Consider the following 24,749-nt stretch of genomic DNA (forward strand, 5'->3'; position numbering starts at 1 on the left):
GCCTCTGGCTTGAGTTGTGTTTTTGTTAGCAAATGGCAACGTGTTCTACCATCCTGTTCTCTACCTCTTACTTGTTGGGAAGGTGATTAAGGCAATGACCCCAAATGTTATCTCCTTCCTCCACTCTTCTCTTTGTAACATTAATAATATCAGAACAATAACAGGATGTGCAGACTCAACAGAGGGGAAGGGCTGATTTCCCAGCGGTAGACCCCTTGGCAACAAGGAAGCTGCTCACTCCCTGAATTGCTTCATGCAGTCAAATAACTGATTTTTACTTTATTCAATGCACTCCCATGACTTGATCTAGAGGGTGCTTAGAGAATGACTTGATCTAGAGGGCCCTTAGAGAAGATTGCAATCACCAAGAATCTTTTCGAATTTTGATAAAGAGGAAGCCAGGTAAGAAACACAAGATTTGAGAATGTTTTTAGATTTTATTTTTTAAAAAAAAAAACCTGTAATTGACATCTGTGTTGCTTGTTTGCCAAAGTTAGGTGACCCAGAGTCTCTCCTTAGGATATTTTGTTGGCCTGTTGCCAACCAACTTTCTGGATACTTTACCTGTGATCAAGTTACCTTACCAGAGCCACTTTAACTGTCACTGGAAGCTTTCCAATTGAAAAACAGTAGGAAGATCATAGAAGACTTTGTGGTTTAAGATAAGAAATTTGAGGACTAGTTGTTACCTGAAAACCCAAAGTGTTGCACTCAGGTTTAGGAAAACCTCTTGGGTCTTCTCAGATACCGTACAATGTTTTCATAAAAACTGATGCTTTGTTTTTTGGAAATAAACCAACTTCACACAGTGTCAATATTAGGAGTGGATTTTTTTTTGTTATCTCCAAAATATGTGGTGTAGGGAGGATAGTAATAAGACTTGCCTTACACCGTACTGTTTATATTCCTTTCCTTATTTTCCTCCACTCAATATTCCCATTTATGGAGGGGAAATTGTAGAAAGTTGCAGGGGGGATCTCTCTTCAGCCATCTCAGGATGATGTTCCACCATTGGAAGGCCCTGCTGGCTCTTTATTTTACAAAACACCTTACAAAGCCTTATATTTTGAATGTAGTTAGCCATTCTCTTAGGATGCTTTGATCTGGATTCCTTCACTAAACTGGGAATTCAATTCAATTCTAAGCCAGCTCTAGAATTATGTTATTTTTAATTTGTGTGATTCTGTGAACTGAGCTGGGTACTTTAGTCACTGAGCAAAAAGTACATTTATTAGTTCTATAAGATTATGGACTTGGGCTACATTCTTAAAAAACCACCAAAGAATTGCCATTATGTCTTTGCCATCTGCCAATATCTAAGCATTTTTGAATGGGAGAATAATTTATACTCACAAAAACTATTCCTTGTTCTTATGAGAAGAATATTCCATTTTCCATGTTTGAATTTTTCATAGGAGATTTGCAAGAGCTATTCTTGAGTTTGTGTGTCCTACACATTTCTTTACTGCAACTGATCTTGCTTAACAAAAAAAAATCAGGAGTTTGATAACATATTTTGTGACTAACACATTTTATTAAAAGACATAACCTTTTCAGAGTTAAACGTCTATGGAGATCCTCAATCATCCAGGTCATGGTTTTCCCAAAGGTGGTTTTTTTCCCCAAAAAAAACAACTGGACTTCAAAGAAAGTCAAGTTGCCTTTTGAAAAAGCATCTTTGGGACTTTTGTGAATTGCCACTCACCTCAGAAAGCTTTCTGGTATTTGAAAAATAATCATGAAAAAGTTGTACTTTCCAAATCAACTGTTCCTCGTTTTCAGATTTTTTTTTCTCTTTCTTTTCTCCTTCCACTCCAATCTTTTCATTAGGTAAAAAAAAGAAACACTGCAATCTGATTTAGACAACACTTAACTGTAATGTACTTTGTCTTTTGTATTAACATTTGGAGGTAAATCGTGATGAATGAATATATGTGTTTGTGAAGTATAGCTTATTCAGGAAAGAAAGTTTGATGCAATGGGTGAAGTGTGGGCTGACCATGATAGCCTATTATGAGAAGAGAAGGAAGATGAAAAGAAAAAAGGAAATGACTTCATATTGTAGACTTCATATTGTAGCACCGTATTACCAATCCCTCTTATTTTGTTTTATTTATTTGCTGTATGCTTTCATTTAGTTTGCCTCAACTCAGCTGCCTTTGTTCAGTAGACTAAACACAAATTACTTATTGATATTTTAGTCTAGTCTGTTATGCAAATCCATCTTGAATTATCAGTTTATGGTTCATGTAAATCCAGACAATTAAATGATAAATTCTTTTTGAGGAATCTAAAATAACTGCCGAGACCTTGATTGTTGTCATGTGTCGTTTTTAATTATCTGTGGACAAAATACACAGGTCGTCAGGCCTAAAACCCACAAGGTAAAAGATGGCTTCCAGGTCTGACAGGAAGCCATCTTTTACCTTGTGGGTTTCAGGCCTGACACAAGTTTGCGAAGAAAATCGCTTGACTCCACCTGTTTAGATATAGGGCTAAACCAAGGAAGTGTGAGACTGATGTGTACCGTCATCCATAGAAGCTTACTAACTAACTTTAGCCTGGTTACTTTCTCTCTCTCTCACTCTAACCTGAGATTATTGTTGTTTGGGGAAGAAGAAGAAAATATAAACCTAATGCAGAAAACGGGCATCAATATTGAAAGGCTTTCTTCAATGAAATGATTAAAGGCCCAGGAGATTTATTTTCCTCCACATCTGGTTAAGCTGCGGCAGATAACATAAAAGCCAGACTCAAGGGAAATTCACCTAAACAATTAACAGCTTTGGAGGGATTTGCCAAACTGGATAACCTGTTCTCATATCCTGCTTTTGTTGAAGCAAGTTGTTGTAATGGAAAACAGGATATATAGATATATATGGATTTGTATAGTCCTTTAACCTTTAGAAGCCCTTAGTGATTGATTGCCTTTGCTGAATTGTAAGAACATCAGATACTGGTTTGAAAGGAGGGGGACACTCTTCTCTAGCTTCACGCACCCCCAAATTGAAAAAAAGACATACATTGCTTAAGTTAACAAATGCAATGCCCTTGCTAGCATTCTTCTCGGAGAACAAAGGAAAAATTGTTGGCTTGTAGCTGTAGATTCTTCTCAAAGCGGTTCTCTCTAGAGCGAATCCCTGGACATTGAAGTGAGAAAGCTTTTAGGAAAATTAAAGTTGCCAAGTTGCTTGTTAATTCTTTTTTTCCCCCATACAAATATCATAACTGAATGGAAAGCCAATCTGTAGGAGGCAACACCCCTTCCTTTTCGAGCCCCAATACTATCAAAAGGCACAGGAGAAAGCACCCTGGCTAAGTTGATACAGAATCTAAGCAGACCTGAAATGAATCTGTGAAGGACCAAGAAGAAAATCGTCCTGTCACAACCATTATATGGATATGACTACATTATCCACCCCACAAGTGTAGGAAGTTAGCACCCACTCCTATCCTAGAAGGGCAAAATATTCTAGGAAACATTAGAAAGACAGAATATTATATTTCCCTGGATGAGAAATGGAGAAACATGTTTTTTTAGCCAGGAAGCAGACTCACTCTTAATAGCCCACAGTAGATGTCAGTACTAAAGAGATAAAGAGATAGCTAGGTCTATTCATAAGCAAATGCCCTCATCCAGGATCCAATAAAGGTAGGATTAGCCCTCTACCCATCTAGCAACAGAATTCACCACATGGCAGCTGGGGAGAATACATCACCCAGCAAGATTCAACCAAGCTTGGGACTCGAGACACTACAAAGTTACCCCTGCATGGCCCCATGGGAGTCTGACAACCAATCAGAATACATTTCTTACATAGGAACAGGAAGCTCCAAAGCGGGGCCCAAGACACACACACACACACACACACACACACACACACACACACATATATATATGTATATATATATATTTTCTGGGGTTTTCCCAGGTGTTAGTATGTAGGTCTTTGGTTTTTTGTTTTTTTTTCACATAATATTTTTATTTCCATTTCATTCTATACAATCACATGTTTACTGTGCATAACCGGAGCATGTAACATTGAGTAATAAACACAGCCTTCACTTATATAGAAAATGCCCCCTACAATACAAACCCAATATACCACCTTGGCCCACCATACACCCTCTTTCAACCCCCTCCAACTTTCATTCTTCCTTCTTACATACCCCTCTACTACCTACTTCCCCTCCCCCTCTATCACTCCTTCTCTTCATCCATTCCCTCCCTTCCTTCTCCTCCTCCTCTCTCTCACCCTCTCCACCCTCCTTCTTCTTTCGCTCAACTCCTCCCTTCGGTTTACTTCTATTACCTTCCAATATATTCAGCTTGTTCTATTTTAACACTAACATTAAAAAGCCACAGTATACAAGTGCAATCATGTACTTTAGAATTTAACACATATTATATTTTCCCCCTCCCCCCAACCCCTAGAACCCCACCTCCCTTCCCTCCCCCCGACTTCCCAGAGCCCATACACGGTATAACTTTTTAACAATCACAGTCTAAAATGTCTCTACATTGAGCTCAGCTTCTTACTGTTACCCAAATTTTAAACAATTTAAGTTATTACTGATGTTAAGCATAAGCTATCTGGAGTTTCTTAGTCCCATATTTACTTTGTGTATAATCAATCCATTTTTTCCAGTCTCGTTTATATCTCTCGTTTGAATGTTCTTTGAGATATGCTGAAATTTTTGCCATTTCGGCTAAGTTTATAACTTTCAGAGTCCATTCTTGAATTGTAGGCAGGTCTTTCTTCTTCCAGTATTGTGCCACCAAGAGTCTTGCTGCCGTTATTAAGTACAGAACCAAATTAATCTCTGCTGCTGTAAAGTCAGTACATATACCTAATAAAAACAGCTGAGGGAGTATGTAGGTCTTTGGTTATTCGGGTTTTCTCCCGCGTAAAATTGGAGGTGTCTTGGCGACGTTTTGACGAAGTCTCATTCGTCATCTTCAGGCTTCGTGCTTTGATATATATATATATATCAATCACTTGGAACTGAACCCTGATGGACATTTCTTCCAACAGAAGATTATAGAAGAGCTAGAATGAACGTGCAAACCTACCTGTTTGGTTTAGCAGCATGGATCACAAATCAAAGCATGAGCACAAATATAGAGAGAGAGATAGCCCTCATGTAATGATAACAATTAGGCTTGGAGTTATGGTCATAACTCATTACAATCATTAAGTGCAACAGTTGTAACTTTGAGGATGGGATGTCAGTAAAAAAATGTTAGTCCATTCTAATTTTGAATAGTCGTTAAGCAAGGACTCCCTATACAAGTAAGGGTAGAATGCATACCCCTTATTTTAAAGGAAATTAAAAGCTTGCCACAATTGGGGTTTGCTAGCAAAGGTGCACAGAAAAATAGATCCATTACCAGAATGGCTCTCAAGAAAATACATATAATTTTCCGTGCACTTTTCTTCTTTTTGGGCTACGTTCACAGGATTGTATAACTGAGCTGTAAAGGAGCTACACAGGGAGGAGAATGAAAAATTAAGTGTGCATAAAATGGACAGATTCTTGTACAGAGAGAGAGGGAGAGAATGATACACTAGTCACCAAGTGATTGAATGGTCTACATTCCATGAAGACAAGATGTTATACTGCACATTATAAATGGAGCCTGTGGCAGAAATCCTCCAACGCCCCACCCTTCAGGCAATTTTTGTTTCCTCTCCCCTTTCCCTGGAAAGAAAGAGACGGTCCCTTCGAACTACGCCCAGAATTCATCAGGGCAGGGTTTTATTTCAATTCTGGTTTAGGCTAGCTGGAGAGAAGCCTCATATGCCTCAAAGAAGGGGACTGCATTGTCCAATTTCTCAGCAATGATCCTCAGCCCTCTGTGCCTCAGCTTTTCACATAGTGTGAGCCCTTTGGGATCCCCCCCCCCCCCGCAAGTACATTTTTTGCAAGAGTTTTGTGAATTGCAGACTTCAGCACAAAATTATGAAAAGTGGAGGTTTTTGGCAACATGTGCCTTCCTGTTTTCCTATGCTGGGGAAAGCATCCTGTTTGGGCGCCCTCTGAGCTCCTCCCAACGGCATTATGGAGGCCAGCCTCAATTGTCATAAGAAACAGATGAGCAATAGAGTGTAAAGGTAAAGGTATAGGTTCCCCTAGTGCTAGTCGTTTCGAACTCTAGGGGGCAGTGCTCATCTCCGTTTCAAAGATGAAGAGCCAACGCTGTCCGAAGATGTCTCCGTGGTCATGTGGCTGGCATGACTAAACGCCAAAGGTGCACGGAACGCTGTAACCTTCCCACCAAAGCCCTATTTTTCTACTTGCATTTTTACATGCTTTCGAACTGCTAGGTTGGCAGAAGCTGGGACAAGTAATGAGAGCTCACTCCATTGCACGGCACTAGGGATTCAAACCGCCGAACTGCCGACCTTTCTAATCGACAAGCTCAGCGTCTTAGCCACTGTCAGTGTAGATCAAGCTAAATAGGAAGCAGGTTAAATTCAGTTGAAAAGAGGGGGGGAAAGAACTGCAATGTCTACGAAGCCAAAGGAAATCAAACCAACATTTTAAGTCCAGACATGTTCTAACTATGGCTGCACAGTACCTACCGAGATTCTCAATCATCTAGGTCATGGTTGCCCCAAAGGTGCTTTTCCAAAAGGCAACTGGAACTTCCTTCCGTTTTTTCCTTGAAAAGAAGCTTCATGGTTGAGAAGCTAAATGTTTTCAAGGAAAAAAACCAAGAAAGTCCAGTCCACTTTTTTTAAAGAGCCTACAGCTGTATAGCAGGGGTGATAAACTCATGGCTCGCAGCCCAGATGCGTCACACGCTGGCCACGCCCACCCCCATTTTAGTGAAGGGAGGAAAAGTCACGATACATCACATGTCAACAATGTGACACTGCAAGTTGGACACCCCTGCTGTATAAGATGGAAAACATTTCAATAATCCAAAGGAGCCATTTTAACTAGATACCTTCTAAATCTGTTGAACTATAATCTACACCAGGCCCAGGCAATCAAAGATATCATTGGTCAGCTAAATGGGGAATGCAAACTGGGAAAATATATGATAGACAGATATTGATATATACTGGAATTTTTGTTCACATTACTAAATCTATTGTTTTAGGGTACCTGGGTAATGTCTCATCCAAATATTAACAAGGTTCAGTCAAGTTTAATGTTTTTCAGGAACAGGCAGAATGTGACTAGATGTTGCTAACCTGTTACAATTGAATTACTTATTTCAAATTAAAAACAAATTGAACTTCAATTTTATTGACTGACAGTCCTAACCTGATTTCTTATTTATTATAAAGGGTTGGTCTGAAACTAAACCCGTTTTCTTTTTTTTTCTTTTTGCTGACTTTTCCACTAAAAACACCTGGAATTTAGCTGTGTTGTGTTTGCAATTATTCTTAGAAGGCACTGGGTAGATTCCTATGATGGGTAAGGGCACTAAAGCGCACACTTTTTAATTTTATATAATTCTAGGTTTACGTAGCATAAAATATTATCACTAATCTACTTGTGAAACATCTTCCTCTTATTTTCTCTATAGAAAACATTTTTAATAAATTAGAAACCACACAATAAAATATTTCAGGGATTTTTCCACAGGAACAAGTAAACATACTGGCAAAAGTAAGATGAACTAGTAACTTATCCCTTCCCCCACCTAAATTTAACTTAATCAATATTTTAGATAGTAGATTCTCTAACAGGTTTCTACAGAAGGTCATCGTAATCGTAGACATAGGTCATTTGTCAGTCATCTGAACCAGGGCAGGTGCAACAAAAAATTGTGGGGGGGGGGAAGAGAGGGAGAGAGAAGAGAGAAAGGAGAGAGAGAAAGAGAGAGAAAGAAGAGAGAAAGAAGAGAGAAAGAAGAGAGAAAGAAAGATGAGAGAAAGAAAGAAAAAGAAAGGAAAGAGAGAGAGGAAGAGAGAAGGCAGAGAAAGAAGGAAAGAAAGAGAAAGAAAGAGAAAAGAGAGAGAGGAAGAGAAAAAAGAGAGAGAGAAGAGAAAGAGAGAGAGAGGAAGGAAGGAAGGAAGGAAGGAAGGAAGGAAGGAAGGAAGGAAGGAAGGAAGGAAAAAGAAAGAAAAAGCACTTTGAAAAGCTTTAAGGTGCAAAGTATTTGAGAGGACCAAGAACTAACAACAAAAGATTTAGCATATTAGCATTAAATAAGGGAAAAGCAAAAGGAATCTAAACATTCCTATTGTGGCTATTACATCTAATCATTACAGAATCCTGCTTTTATAAGAACTTCATAAAATTGGAGAGGAGGGAAGAAGCCAAATTATTCCCCAGCAGAAGATATCCTAACCAAAAGGCCTAAAATTTATATCAAAGATGGATAAACTGAGAACCAGGGATTCCTGTGGCGTCTTTCTCTTTATTTATTTAGCCAAGTGCATTTAATTCAATAGAATGGAGAGAGAGAAAAACATTCAGTATCTGACTGGAGAGTAATTGCATGTTTTAAATGTTAACTCAATTGAAGTGTAAACAAAATGGATTCTAATTACATTTGGGTTCTCAAGACGTTTTGGAATGTATAATTCTTTACTCAAAACCCAGGTCTTCTTGTCAGCTCAGGGAGAGAGAAAAATGGGTATTGATTTAATTTTGTATAAATTTTATTACACCATTTTCAGTTTTTTTTTCCATAAGAAACATCATAAACCATGCAATCTTTTTTTTAACTTAGTTTGTCAAACATGTACAAGATAGCAGGTATAAGTATAAACATGGACATGAATAAAGGAAATGAGTACAAATAAATGAGGACAGTCGGGCAGGGATGCTAGGCATGCTAGTATACTTATGCATGCCCCCTTTATGGACCTCTTAGGAATGGGTGAGGTCCACGGTAGACAGTTTAAGGTTGAAGCTGTGGGGATTTGAGGATGTAACAATGGAGTCAGGTAGAGCATTCCATGATTGACCACTCTGTTGCTGAAGTCGTATTTTCTGCAAGAATACGAGATTGGAATGGTTTACCTTGAGTTTGCATCTACCGTTTGCCCGAGTATTATTGAGGTTGAAGCTAAAGTAGTCGTTGACAGGTAGGACGTTGTAGCAGACAATTTTGTGTACTAAGTTTAGGTCAGACTTTAATCAGCATACTTCTAGATTGTCTGGGTCCAAAATTTCAAGCCTGGCGGCATAAGGGATTCTATTGTGAGCAGAGGAATGGAGTACTCTTCTCGTGAAGTACCTCTGATCTGCTCAATTGCATTAATCTATTCCATTATTATTTAGCAATCCACTTTTCCAAAATATAATTCTAAAAGACTTTCCTTTGTGTTTTTAAATGTACTTGGGGGTGGGGTGGGGACCTTCTGGAAAGTATTTCTCTCTCTGGCCAGTTCAGTTTCTTGGAATTGTAAGAAAACCAAAGCTCTGATAGACATTCAGGTCTTTGCCCAGATCTCATGACTGCATCCTTTCTATCCTGCAGTAGGAAGAAGGGGGTATCTAAAGATCTCCCTTGATATTCTTAGGAGTCACTTGCTCTAGTCAAGCTTTTGCCATCTGGAGGAAGTCAGCCATGTGGTCATTCTCTTCCCCTTCCTTTAATCTCTAAGCAACACATGCCACGGAAATCTTGAATACTACCAAGCTTTCTTTAAACTGCAACTCACATCAGCAGGCTTGGAATTCAGAATCCAGCCCACCCCATTTCCTCTGAAGGAATCTTGGCACGTCTGGGAAGCAGCTGGAGCACAAATGCACTACTGGTTTTTCTATCTAGAATAGAGTAGAGTAGAGTAGAGTAGAGTAGAGTAGAGTAGAGTAGAGTAGAGCAGAACAGAACAGAACAAACAGAACAGAACAGAACAAACAGAACAGAACATAATTCTTTATTGGCCAAGTGTGATTGGACACACAAGGAATTTGTCTTTGGTGCATATACTCTCAGTGTACATAAAGGAAAATAAGATAGAATACATTCATCAAAAATCATAAGATACAACACTTAGTGATAGGTTACTAATAAGCAATATTATATTAGGAAACAAATAAAACAATATAAATTGTAAAGATACAAGCAGCATGGTTATAGTCATAAGTGGGAAGAGATAGGTGCTAGGAAGGAAGAGAAGAATAATAGTAATACAGTCTTAGTAGATAATTTGACAGTGTTGTGAGGATTAGTTGTTTAGCAGAGTGGTGGCATTCAGGGGGAAAACTGGAAAAAAAATTCCTTCAGAATATCATAGAACTCCTGACCACATTCAACAAATGTCTTAAGCCATGTTGTCATCTAAACAAGGACACCACTGAAAGGATGACAAAACCAGAGGCTCTTAATTAAAGTCCAGAAGCATGACTTATTTTATTTCAAGTGTGGGCTCACTTTTTCTCCAAGTCCAGACTCATAGCTAGAGTGTGATTAAGCAACCATCAGTCTATTCAGAAAACAAGGTGGAATTCAAGAATGAGAAGAATGAGGAGAAACAGAATAAATGATGCACTGGGGAATTCTTCTGTTCCACTTAAATTTTCACCCATTATGAATTAGCTATTTGAAGATAGAAAAGTTGGAAGAACTAATCTATCCTCTTTGCAATTCAAGCACAGTGGTTCCAACCACAGGGATCAGCTCTTTAGTGTAATTATTTAGTTTTATATAATTGCATTACATACAATTATATAAAACTAGTGGCTCAGGATGTCAGCCAAGGAGCAGGTCTGGCAAACTGCTGACAGCAGGTATTTACCGGACCTTCTAATGCAAGGGTCTTAAACTCAAAGCCCTGGAGACAGATTTGGCCCACTGGGTGTTAGATCTGGTCTGTGGGGCCGCCCTGGAAACAACAAGGGACTAGCCCGTGGTACCTCTACCAGCAAAAATGGAGCTCGGGAGGGCATTTTTGCTGGCAGAGCAGTGGTGGGTTTCAAAAATTGTTCGAACCTACTCTGTGGTTGTGGCCTCCTTTGTGGGAGTGGTTTGCCACCCATGTGACCAGATGGGTGTGGCTTGCCACCCATGTGACCGGATACAAAGATGCCGACGACACTTGTCAGAACCACCTTAAATTATCTCACACACAGCACTGGCATGCATAAGAATATGAGGTAAACTTGTTTTTTAAAAGGCATCTTTGGTTTGCGTTAAAACAACGTCAACACACGCAATGTTCTGATTGCACCACAAACGCAGTAGTCATCCTTACCTTTCACAGAGGCACTGAGTTTTATAAATATGAGCATGATAGTGTAGAATAATCATATCCAAGGACCAGTGGTGGGTTTCAAAAAAATTTGGAAACTCTTCTGTAGGTGTGGCCTCCTTTCCGGGTACACTGGTGAACCTCTTCTAACCTGTTCGGTAGATTTGACGAACCGGTGCTACCGAATAGGTGCGAACTGGTAGGAACCCACCTCTGTGGCAGAGGGTGAAAGGAGGCAGTTGCAGCCGAAAACTGAGCTCGGGAGTCCATTTTTGCTGGCAGAGCACTTGGGTCACCAAAGGTGCCCCCAACCTGAGTGACCTCTAGCTGGCCATGCCCACCCCAGCACTCCGAGGTCAGACAGAACCCTGATGTGGCCCTCAATGAAATTGAGTTGACACCCCTGATCTAAGGCAACGTTAACTTTAGCAAGTTTAAGATGTGTGACTTAAACTCCAAAGAATTCCTAAGCAAGCCTGTTGGTTAAGGAATTCTTAGAGTTGAACTACAAACATTTTAAACTGCGTAAGGTTGCAAAACAACAATCTAAGGAGCACACAAATGAGTGGAAAGCTATTTTTGAAGATATCTATTCCAAGATGTATATGATGAAGCCAGGGCAAGGGAGTGGATCCATCCCTTGTTAATATAGGTCAAGGAAGGAGAAATCACTATTTCCTGAAACAATAAATCTGATCTTTGCAATAGGAGAACAGTCTTTCCCAATGTGATATTCTCCAATTATGTTGGCCCAAGGACAAGAATTCCCAATCTCCATAACCAGCCATATTGGCTGGAAAGTATAGAATTTGAAGTCCAATGTAGCATCAGCAATGATAGTCACTGGCTTTGAAATTTTGTATGTGGCATGGAGAATAGAGCTCTGCCCCTTTTACTGGTGTGTAACATGTTAAAAATACGCAGGACTTTGATCACCTGGTGGTGCCCATCTTTTGGAGTCAGTGGAAGTCACCGAAGGCATCAAGCTGAGGAAAGCTGTGTTAGAAGATATTCTCAAAGATCAATCAACATTTATTTCCCAGCAACATCTATCCCTCATTCCTTGTGCTGCTTTTTGTTTTAATTATTTTTCTATAACAATTGCAAACTTTATTTTCTAGCTGAAATGCAATCTGTGCTATACAGAGTCTCTTTTGTTAATGTACACTCAAAATCAGTAGAGATGCAAATTCATTTGATCTCAGGAACAAGCTAAGATTTAGCCCGTTGATCACAATTATTATAAACCATAAAAGCTGCATATTTTGTGCATTCACTCCTCCAGAGCAATTATCTAGGCCAAGAGCTCAGATTCAGAAAACCATCTATTATTTAGCTAAATGTTTAAAAAATGTTTTCTTTTAAATACTTAAAATTATCAGCTGGTATGTATGATTTGGCAAGATGACATTCATATTTGCTAACACAATTCCCCTGAGAGAGAAGAGTAATAGAAAATTTAAGTGTCTTTTTAACATGTATTAACTTTTCCTTGGGAATTGTAATTCTGCAAATTAGAAGAAATCTTGAGTAGAATTGCTGTCCAGGTCAGGGATGTGCAGTCAGGGGAGGCAGGGGAGGCAGGGCCTCACCACTGTCATGATGAAAAGAAAAAAAATTAAAAGGAAAAAGGCTAAGGTAGTTGCTGCCAGATTCACAGTGGATGACTCTGTTTAGTGCTTAACTGCAGTGGGAGGAACACGTGCCTCCTTTAGACTATCTTTGTGAGCAAAGTTAAGCAAGGGTTAAAAGGCGAAAAATTCCTTATGCAAAGGCATGTAGTTCTCTCGCCTCCTCCTGCTCTGGCAGCAGCAGCTCTAGTCTTTTTCTTTTTACATTTTTTATATTTTCATCATGGTGGACAAGAGGAGAGTTGAAATCCTCTGTGAAACAGCTGGAAAAAGTATGTGGGTCGGACAGAGAGAGGGGGGAGGAATTCAAAATTATTGTAATTTAATTTGTAAGTAATTTTTATTGTAAGTAATCTGTGTGTGTGAGCGTGTGTGTGTCCGTGTGTTTGTTTCTTCACTTCACTCAAACAAACTCTCTCTCAATTTGAGAGAGAGTTTGTTTCAGAAGAGAGGGAAGGGGGAGAGGCAGGGAGGGCAGCCTTGTTTGAGAAGAGAGGGGCAGCCCGCCATCAGAAGCGGGTCTTTTACCCGCCTCCGCTGGCGGGCTGGCACTTTCTTTCTTTTGCCTGCTGTCCCCCACTTCCCTTTCTCCTCTCCCCCCCCCACCGGGAGCCCCATGCTGCTCCCCTCTCCCTTTCCTCCTCCTCCTCTCCCTTTTCTTCTATTGCTGCCACCTCGCCCCCCGCCTCCTCCGTCCCCGCTGCTGTGTCCAACAGGCATCTCGCGTTTATGTCGGACACAGCGGCAGGGACATTGCTTCTCGCTTTTGCCATGCTCCGCCGCCTCGCCCCCCCACCTCCTCCCTCCCTGCCGCTGTCCCCGACAGATGTCTCACATTTATGTCCCCCATAGATGTGAGACGTCTGTCGGACACAGCGGTGGGGACGTTGCTTCTCGCCGCTGCCGCACTCCGCCGCCTCGCCCCCCACCTCCTCCATCCCCACCACTGTCCCCGACAGGCGTCTCGTGTTTATGTCCGCCATAGACGTGAGACACCTCTCAGACACAGCAGTGGGGACGTTGCTTCTCATCGCTACCGCACTCTGCCACCTCGCCCCCCGCCGCTGTGTCCTACAGGCATCTTGCGTCTATGGTGGACATTAACCCAAGTCACCTGTCTAGGACACCGGCAGGTATGTTGCTTCTCGCCGCCACTGTGCTCTTGCCTCACCAACCGTAATCCTCACCGCACATCACTGGTCCAGGTATAATTCCCAAGATTCTTTGGAGATAGGGCCATGAAGCTAAAGCGTCCATCTTTGACAATACACATATGTCCATTTTTTAAAATGGGAAATTAATTCAAACAGAGATAGTACTGGAGATCAAATTGGGTATAAACAGTTTCTATCCCATGATTTGGGTGGGAACAATTCCATTGTTACTGTTGCTATTTATATCATTTGTATGCTTTCCCAAAGGATTGAGGTAGCCCATATCTTAAATATCAGTTTTAGCTTGCAGGAAAACTAATGCAGCCATTAATCTTGCACCTGCTAGGATCCTTGATTTGCAACTCTGAAAATGCCAGGGATGAAATCCTTCCAGTTGTTCAGGTTAAGCAGAGGAACATTGCTAGCCTTCTGTGTGGAGTTGCGTATCCAGCTCCTTTACTCTAAAACAGGGGTATCAAACTCAAGGCCCGTGTGCTGGATTTGGCCTGCGGGGTGCTTAGATCTGGCCCGCGGGGCTGCCCTGGGAACAGCGAAGAACTGGCCTGCGGGCCTCTGCCAGTAAAAACGGAGCTTGGGAGGGCTGTGCGTAGCCCTCCTGAGCTCCATTTTAGGCTGTGACAGCCTCCTGCAACCCTCTGCCAGTGAAAACAGAACTCAGGAGGACCGTCTATGGCCCTCCCAAGCTACATTTTTGCTAGAAGAGTGCTATGGCCATCAGAGGCACCCCCAACATGAGTGACGTTAAGCTGGCCATGCCCATCTCCACCCCATGAGGTCAAACACAACCCTAATGCAGCCCTCGATGAAATTGAGTCTGACATCCTTGCTCTAAAAGGTAGTCTGCTTTCTTGTTGTTTTTTTTTAATCACACACCACTGCTAGATAAAACGGATACCTCATTGTTTCTAAGCCTGCTTCTTTTCTAGCAGCATCTGGTTTAAAGAAAAAAAGACATAGCTCCTGAAATCTGAACAAACACATGAAATCTCAAAAATGGTAATTATTATGCAAACATCACCATTGGGGGATCTCAAAAGGAGAGGCATTGTTTAGAGAAAAGGCTAACCCTCCAGTTTTGAAGTGAGGCAATCAAGAGACAACTTTATTTTATCTGGTGTCACGAAGTCTACTCAAAAATTTACCAGAGGAAGTGAAAATTGGGTGTTGGGGAACATGAAAATAAAGAGAAAGATCACCGAAATGAGTAAGCTTACATCTGAAATTAGAGAACAAGAGGATGAGCAATATTACAAAGTATGGGACTTGTTTTACCAATGGCTAGATAAAAAAAAACCTGGGAATGAAATTGTTTACTCATATTGTAATAGTTTTTTGTTTTCTCTTTTCTTGCTATGATATAGAGTACTATTCACATGATATATAAAGTACAATAATGATTTTAATGTATAAGAATGCGGACTTCCTGGGAGGAGCCTACTGGTGAAGGCAGCAAAAAATCAGCTGCCTCCGAATTCCTGGCTACGTACCTGTTTAGAGGATCTTCCATCTGACGTCTTATCAGGTTTTCTTATCCTTCAGGCAAGAGGGAAAGAAGAAACTGTTTTGCTGGCAAATGCTCTTCGATTTTTGCAGCTTTTGTGCTTGCAAGGAAAGGGGGGCTAGCCCAAGGCAGAACGGCTGTCCGTGCTGGGAACTTCAAACTGCCTTGTGCAGGACAAAGTAGGTCTCTCCCACTCTGCTCTAAGTTTTGTTTGATTTAATCTTATCACGAGCTGAATCCGTTTACTGCGAGGACAATAATTGCTTATCAACATTTTAGCTTCTTCTCTTTTTCTCCTCCGCAAAATTATTTACTCAGAGGCTTTTAAAATGGCGCCGAGCAGGCTGGTTTCTCCGGTAATAACGAACACTTTTTGCTAATTCTCACAAGACTTCAAAAGAATTCAAAACAAAAGAGATAGCTTATCATATGTTTTGGTTTCACAATAGAAGAATTTTACTCCTTCATTAACTTTGCTTATTTGGAAGTTAAATGGTGACGAATCTGTTGAACGGTCTTGTTACAATGTTTACTCACTGAAACTTTTGCCAAGCCTTAAACTTCAAAATAAAAGCCTCTTTACTTAAAGCTGCATATTTAGGCAATAGAGTTTTATTAACTGCAGGCAGACAAATTTTGAAATGGCCTCAAAACCAAATATTAACTTGAAGTCGTCACCCTCCACTTCCAGGGGCACATCCTCAGTGCCTGGCACAAAGCTGCAGCCTCCGCTTCCTACGCCCCCTGCTGGGGATGTGTTAACGAAAGAATTTTTTCTGAGTAATCTAAGCGAGGCTCTTAATGCACAGACAATTAAAATGGAAGATAAATTTAGAGATAATAGAGAGGAGGGAAAAGAGGAAATAAAAGAAATGAAAGAAGAAATTAAAAGTGAAATTAAAAGTGAAATAAAAGGACTTAAACAGGAGTTGTATGAGAAATTTGAGGCTAAGGTTGATAAAATTAGAGATGACATGCTGAGTCTTGTAACTGTATTAACAGAACATATTTCTGGAGTGGAAGATACTCTAGAGGTTCTTAATGATGCCAATGCTAACTTGACATTGAAAACAGAGGTGGTGGAACAAAAAGTGGAAAATGCTGAAAAAGAAATTATTATGATACAGTACCGACAAATGGAGTTCGCATTAAGAGTAAGGGGGCTGCGTGAGGAGAAACAGGAGAACCTGAAACAGATCCTATCGGAAGCTTTTGACCGCCTGATGGGAAGACCAGGGACCAACCAAGGCTGGCAAATTGACAAAGCTTACCGCGTTAACTCCTGGCTGGCAAAGCAGAAGCAGCTTCCTCGAGACATCGTTATATATTTTACTACAAGAGAGTTCAGAAATATGGTACTGCAAGCGTCTTATAACACTAAGCTTCAAATTGGCGGTGAAGACCTGGCTGTTTTGAAAGAGATACCACCTCAAATGTTAAGAGCCAGAAGAGACTACGCTTTTTTGGTCGAAGAACTCAGAAATCGTCAGATACAGTATAGATGGGATGCACCATTCGGCATCATATTTACATTTGATAAGCAAAGGTACCGCCTCAACTCTGTATGGAAAGCCCGAGATTTTTATTATAATATATTGAAGGCCGGACACCCTGCACCATCTGGACCTAGAGAAAGACCACAAGAAGGACAGGATAGACAGCAAACTATACAACCACCAGACAAGATGGAGCATCTCTCTTCTCTAGAAGTGCAAGGTGCTATGGAACCAAGACCTAGCCGCATGACTACTAGACGTATGGAGAAACAAGCTAAGAAGCAACAGCATCAACAATCATCGGCCATCGATCAAGGAACTACAACAACAAATCTGGAAGCAGTGGGAGGAGCTAGACCTAAGGTTAAACAGGCCGTGCAGGAAGCTCTAAAAATGCTTCAACCAACCAAAGATGACAACTAAGATTTTAACATGGAATGTCAACGGACTGAACTCTCCACAGAAGAGGAAGAAAATATTTCATTATCTTAAACAGTTTAAGAACGATGTAATTTGTTTGCAAGAAACTCATATCAAGTCAACTGATCAAAAATATTTGATCAACTCAAAACTTGGTCAACATTTTGCAGCTTCTGCTATGGAAAAGAAGAATGGTATAGTTGTATACTTAAGAAAAGATATGAAAGCTGAATTAATAGAAGCAGATCCCTTCGGAAGATATATTGCTTTAGACTTAATCTTAGAAGGGAAAAAGACATTACTTTTGGGAATTTATGCTCCCAATCAACAGCAAGATAGATTCTATAGAAATCTTCATGCTAAATTAGTACAGTGGGACTATAGTTCCTGTATACTATTGGGTGACTGGAATGGAGTGATAGACACTAAGAGAGATAAGAAGATTTCCCGCCTAAATACCAAGATGCGAGCAAAGTTACCCAAATCTTTCTTTGACATTATGGATGATTTCGAATTGAGAGATATCTGGCGAGAAAGAAATGCAGAGGAATATGACTTCACTTTCTTCTCGGACAGGCATCAATCCCTTTCAAGGATTGATTTTATTCTAACCACTAATGATTTGCTTTCTAGGGTCAAGAAAACAAAGATTGCAGCTAGAGTCCTTTTGGACCATAACCCAGTTTGGATGGAGTTGGGAAGGGTAGTGCAGGCAAGAAGGTTTTGGAGACTGAATGAAAATTTATTTAGATATGAAAACTATATTAATGATTGTAAAAAATTACTATCTGAATATTTTGTTTTGAATATGAATAAGGGTACATCTATGGAATTTGTATGGGATGCAAGCAAAGCGTATATGAGAGGAGTTTTGATGAATATAAATAAAACACATAGAAATAAGCAAGGGTTAAAACGAACAGAACTGGAAGAGGAAATTAAGAGAAAAGAGCTGGAGTTAACAAGGAAACCAGACGATACAAAGGTTAAGGAAGCTATTAACATATTAAAATCTCAATTCGACATGTTGATCTCTGACCAGGTAGCTACTAATTTATTATATGCAAAACACAATACTTTTTGTAATGCAAACAAACCTGGCAGATGGTTAGCTTATCAGATTAGGAAAAAAAGGAAAACTCGAAATATATCTAAACTGATTTACAGAGGGAAGGAGGTGTTCCAACAGGAAGAGATTCAAAAGGCTTTCTGGGAATTTTTTACAGAACTGTATAAAGGGGATAAAATTAATGGTTTAGACATAGACAAATATTTAGACAAGGAGAAAATACCTTCAGTTAGAGAAGAACACAGGCAAAAATTGAATCAACCAATAACCTCGGGGGAAATCCTGCAGGTAATTAAGCAATTAAAGCCAGGGAAAGCACCAGGTACAGATGGCTTGACAGCGGTTTACTACAAAAACTTACAGTTAGAAATGGTAGAACCTCTTAGAGAATTATTTAATATGATTCAAACGGAAGGTAAAGTCCCTCCATCTTGGAAGACAGCGTTTATATCTTTGATACCCAAAGAAGATCAAGATACTACTCAACCCAAAAATTATAGACCCATTTCATTACTGAATGTAGATTATAAAATTTTTACTAAAATATTAGCAAATAGGTTAATGTTGGTCATTCAACAATTGATACATACGGACCAAACAGGTTTTATACAAGGGAGACAGATGAAAAGTAATGTTAGATTAATTATTAATGCATTAGAATATTTGGGAAAGAACAACCAGATCCCTGCTGCGTTTATATTTTTGGATGCTGAGAAGGCCTTTGATCGAGTTAATTGGCAATTTCTGTTGAAGATACTGCAAAAAATGCAGATAGGAGATAATTTTTTACAGTCAATTAAAGCAATATACCAACAGCAAACAGCACAAATCATAGTCAATGGAAGTCTGACAGACTCTTTTCAAATTGGAAAAGGTACAAGACAGGGCTGTCCTTTGTCCCCATTATTGTTTATTATAACTTTGGAAGTATTGTTGAATAAAATACGGGGCTTGGATGGTTTAAAAGGGATCAAGATTAGGCAGCAAGAATATAGAGTCCGCGCTTTTGCGGATGATTTGGTCATAATATTGGAACAACCGCAGGAATCCAGTATGGTTTTAATGAATATGATTAATCAATATGGTCAAGTGTCGGGCTTTAAAATAAACTTAGGAAAAACGAAAATATTAGCTATAAATATGAATATTAAACAAAAGGAAGAATTAGGAGTGATGCTAGGATGTGAGGTAGTTAAAAAAGTCAAATATCTTGGAGTTAACATTTTAACTTCAAATGGGAAATTATATAAGCATAATTATGAACCACTTTGGTATAGCATACAGACAGAGATGAAAAAATGGGAGAAATTGCACTTATCTTTGCTGGGTAGGATAGCGGCAGTGAAAATGAACATTTTACCAAAATTTTTATTTCTCTTCCAAATGTTACCTATACTTAAAAAAGATGCGAACCTTTTAGAATGGCAGAAGGGTATCAACAAATTTGTGTGGGCAGGAAAGAAGCCGAGGGTAAAGATGAAAATAATGCAAGATGTACGTGAGAGAGGAGGATTGAAACTACCTAATTTAAAACTATATTATGATGCAGTGGCATTATCTGTAATTAGTGATTGGATTCATTTAACTAATGATAGAATATTGAACATTGAGGGACACGATCTGGTATTTGGTTGGCATGCTTACCTGTTATTCAACAAAAAATTGGATAAGACCTTTAAAAGTCATATTTTAAGAAATGCTTTATTGCGGGTCTGGAAGAAATATCAATATAAATTAAATGACAAGATACCCATGTGGGCAATTCCTAGACACGCAATTGAAAATATGAATACAGCACAAAAACAGGACAGAATTACTTACAGACAGCTTCTTACCTCGGAAAGGGGGGTATTACAATTAAAATGTTTAGAGGTATTAAAAGAGGAGAAGGTAGTTCAAACATGGTTCCAGTATGGGCAATTACAGGCTAGGTGGAAAATAGATCAAAAAATTGGTTTTATTCAAGTTGAGGATAATCTGTTTAAACAAATAAGAGATCAAAGCTTAATGCATATAAAGAGGATATATAATGTATTAATACAGATGGATTCGGAAACAGAATTAGTTAAAGATTGTATGATAAAATGAGCTCAAAATATTGAGGAACCAATAATGTTGGATACATGGGAAAGAATCTGGGTAAGAAATGTGAAATTTACACAAGCTCAAAATCTGAGAGAAAATTTTTACAAGATGTTCTATAGATGGCATTTAGATCCTAAAAAGTTGGCTTCTATGTATCCGAATGTACAGCCTAAATGTTGGAGGTGTGGTTCTCTCGATGCTACATATTATCATATATGGTGGACCTGCCAAAAGGTTAAGGCATTTTGGATAAAAATATGGTGGGTCATGCAAAATGTTTTTAAAAGAAGGATAAAGTTTAGTCCTCAGTTATTTTTACTAGGTATATGTACTGATTTTACAGTGGTAGAGACCAATTTGACTCTGCACCTGATAACTGCAGCAAGACTGTTGGTGGCGCAATATTGGAAGAAGGAAGACTTGCCTACAATCCAAGAATGGACATTGAAAGTAACAAACTTAGCTGAAATGGCTAAAATATCGGCATATCTCAAAGATCATTCAAATGAGAGATATAAACGAGACTGGAAAAAATGGATTGACTATATACAAAATAAATACGGGACTAAGAAATTCCAGTTAGCCTATGCTTAAGATCAGAAATGATTTAAACTGTTAAAAGTCAGTTCAGTAAGAAGAAGCTAAGGTCAATCTAGAATGTCATTAATTTCTTTATTTCTTTTTTCTCAATAGATTTTAGACTGTGTTAGTTAAAAATCCATACCGTGTACGGGTTCTGGGAAGTCGGGGGGGGGGAAGGAGGAGGGGGGGTGGGGGGGTGGAGGGAGGGAGGGATACACACAACAAAAAAAAAATTGTACTTCAATGTCTTAATGATTGACAAATGATGACATATTTGTGTGTTTTTTTTTTAAAGAAAAATAAAAAAGTTGAAATACGAAAGAATGCGACGATTTGAACATCTTGGTATAATTGTATGTAGTGACCATTTTTGCCAATTACCTCCTCACGACCCATTAGATCGCATAGATTGGGCCTCCTCCGAGTTCCATCTGCCAGTCAGTGTCGACTGGCAACTACGCGGAGGAGAGCCTTTTCAGTAGCAGCTCCGACCCTTTGGAACGATCTCCCCATGGAGATTCATACCCTCACCACCCTCCAGACCTTCCGCACAGCCCTCAAGACCTGGCTATCCCGTCAGGCCTGGGGTTAAAGATTATATTCCATCCCCGCCCGAATGTTGAATGAATGTTGCTTTACTCTTTTAATTATGTATTGTCCTATATGTCTTTGTATGTTTCCCCTTCCTATATAAGTTGTAAGCCGCCCTGAGTCCCCTCAGGGAAAAGGGCGGCCTATAAATAAACTTAAAATGAAAAAATGAAAAAAAATAATATTAGAAAGATCTTTGTATATTAAATGGATCAATGATGATGTAAGGAACAATTGATATATATATGAATTGAAATACTTAACCACTATATGGATTAATAATTAATAATGGGATGATTGGTGACATTATGGTCAATTGAAAATATGAATGTATGTTATAAATTAATGGGAATCCTGTGTTCTATTCTTCCTCTTTCTTCTTAGAGATAGGTGACACTATAATACTTTAAAGACTCATTGTTATTTGATAGATAATTATGAATTTAAGGAAATAAGGATTGTTACAAATGAAAGAATATTAATGGTAATTTGAATACATAATGCCCAATGACAGCGAAATATTCAATTATGTTTAATGTAAATCAGTGATGTTAACCCTGAACTTAAGAATTGGTGGACAAAAACCTGTAACCAAACGACGTGCTTGATGAAATGGAGGAAAGTTGTTTTTTGTTCTGCTCTTGCTTTGTTTTGTATGTGTTGTTTTGTTTAAAAAAGAATAAAAATATTTTTTTAAAAAAATAAAGAGAAAGATCAAGTCATTTGAAACATACGAAGAAAACAGAGGCACTGTATGATCTGGATTGCATTTTTATGCCATAGATATTGATGATGAAGGCTTGCCAGAAACAAAACTGGGAATTTGAACCAATAAATTAAGAATCTTACAAAATCAGCATAGATAGCAATAGCAGTAGACTTATATACCGCTTCATAGGGCTTTCAGCCCTCTCTAAGCGGTTTACAGAGAGTCAGCATATTGCCCCCAACAATCTGGGTCCTCATTTTACCCACCTCGGAAGGATGGAAGGCTGAGTCAACCCTGAGCCGGTGAGATTTGAACCGCTGAACTGCTGATCTAGCAGTAGCCTGCAGTGCTGAATTTAACCACTGCGCCACCTTGGCTCTAGATGACGGTTCTCTAGCTTATCAAACAAGCTTCTCCTCAAAACTGAAGAAGCTTTTTGGATGAGAAGAGAAACATCCTCGGGGGAAAAACAAAGTACTGATTGCCTTTTGAAAAAAACACTTTTGAGACAACCATGACCTGGATGACTGAGAATCTCCATAGACATATGGCAGTGGTGTGATTCAGCCAGTTCGCATCTATTCGGGAGAACCGGTTGGTAACTTTCTAAATAGTTCAGAGAACCATTTGTTGGAAGAAATCTCCTTTTGTTTTTTTCCACTTTACAGGGCTAATCCTGTAAGGAAGGCAGGAAGGAAACATTCTAGTGTTGTTTCTAGACTAATCTTTATTGCCCTGCTTACAGAAACTGCCTCTCCAGTTAACCCTTATTACATTGTAATAGCTAAGATGAAGCACCCATTGATGTGAGTGATGTTGAGTTGGCCATGCCCACCCAGTCACATGACCATTGAGCCCCACCTACCCAGATAGTCATTAGGGCAGAGAACCGGTTGTTAAATTATTTGAATCCCACCACATATGGAATAAAGGATTTGGTTTGATTTTCAAAAAGAGCGTTAAGTTTCAGGGATCTGCATGTCTAAAAATGGCAGCAAAAATTCACTATTAAGCTTTTAATTCACTAATTAAACCTTGAATTTAATTTTTTTTAACCTGCACATAGAAAACCGCTGGTCAGTAACATCCCTAAGTGCAGAGGTGAAATCCAGCAGATTCTGCAGAACTGGTAGTGGAAATTTTGAGTCGTTTGGAGAACCAGTAGTGGAAATTTTGAGTAGTTCGGAAAACCGGTAGTGGAAATTTTGAGTAGTTTAGAGAACTGGCAAATGCCACCTCTGGCTGGCCTCAGAGTCAGGTGGGAATGGAGATTTTGCAGTATCCTTCTCCTGCCACTTCCACCAAGCCATGCCCATCAAGCCACACCATACCCACTAAGCCACGCCCACAGAACTGGTAGCTTAAAAAATTGAATTTCACTACTGCCTAAGTGCCTGAAAACGTTTTTATATGAAAACACCAAATAAATGTTTTAATGAGTCATCTGCCTTTTACTATAGGGTTTTCTTTTCAGCAGGTAGAATATCTGTCTAACCTTCTCTATTAAGTAGGATTGGACCTGGTTAGTCTTGGGGTGACAGACCACCAAAGAAACCCAAGACTGGAAGCTAAACTGGGGTGTTCAAAAAGAACAGCCTGTAACAAATCTTGTGTGCTGTTAACAAGAAAATGTTGTGCCCCTGTAGTCACCAGATGGTTTTTGACTTCTTCAAACACAGGACTTCCCAAGATCATTGAACTACAAAGATGGCAAGCTGCTCTTACTTCCTCCTCCTCCTCATTTTCTTGATCCCGAGGTCTTCTGGTGTGCATGGAGACCATTTCTCAAAGTCAAACACAAACGATAACTTGCATAAGCGAATGAAAAGAGAATGGATCTGGAATAAAATGCATATTCCTGAAGAGCAGAATGGGACTTTGCCTCATCATGTTGGAAAGGTATGCATGGATTTGGTAATGGTCAATTAATAGTTACCCAGCCAAGAAGTACCACAAGCAAATTCCTGGCATGGAGAAGGACTTTGTCTTTCCATTTGCCCGGCAAAGCCCATTAGGCAGAGATACAATAATACCCAACTACCTTTTGCACAGTTGAACGCTGGCTTCCAAAAAACAGAACACTCATTCCTGATATTCTGAGATGCAGGAAGCAAACCTTTTTTGATAAGAGCCATGGTGGCGCAGTGGTTAGAATACAGTACTGCAGGCTACTTCTGCTGACTGCCGGCTGACTGCAATTTGGCAGTCCAAATCCCACCAAGCTCAAAGTTGACTCAGCCTTCCATCCCTTACTAGGTGGGTAAAATGAGGACCCAGATTGTTGGGGGCAATAGGCTAACTCTGTAAACTGCTTAGAGAGGGCTG

At 39.5% G+C, this 24,749-nt stretch overlaps 1 protein-coding gene across 1 annotated transcript in view; it reads left to right on the forward strand.

Moving 5' to 3' along the window:
- The first annotated feature begins 225 nt into the window (after nucleotides 1–225).
- The window catches only part of CDH5 (cadherin 5), a 43,506-nt gene continuing 18,982 nt past the window's right edge, over nucleotides 226–24,749 (forward strand). Inside the window, exons 1-2 of the mRNA XM_032230805.1 lie at nucleotides 226–402; nucleotides 24,104–24,323. Of these exons, the coding sequence (XP_032086696.1) occupies nucleotides 24,132–24,323 (192 nt within the window). The 5' untranslated portion in view covers nucleotides 226–402; nucleotides 24,104–24,131. The remainder of the gene's footprint in view (nucleotides 403–24,103; nucleotides 24,324–24,749) is intronic.

The sequence above is a fragment of the Thamnophis elegans genome, chromosome 14 (assembly GCF_009769535.1).
Source record: "Thamnophis elegans isolate rThaEle1 chromosome 14, rThaEle1.pri, whole genome shotgun sequence".
NCBI classification, from domain to species: Eukaryota; Metazoa; Chordata; class Lepidosauria; order Squamata; family Colubridae; genus Thamnophis; species Thamnophis elegans.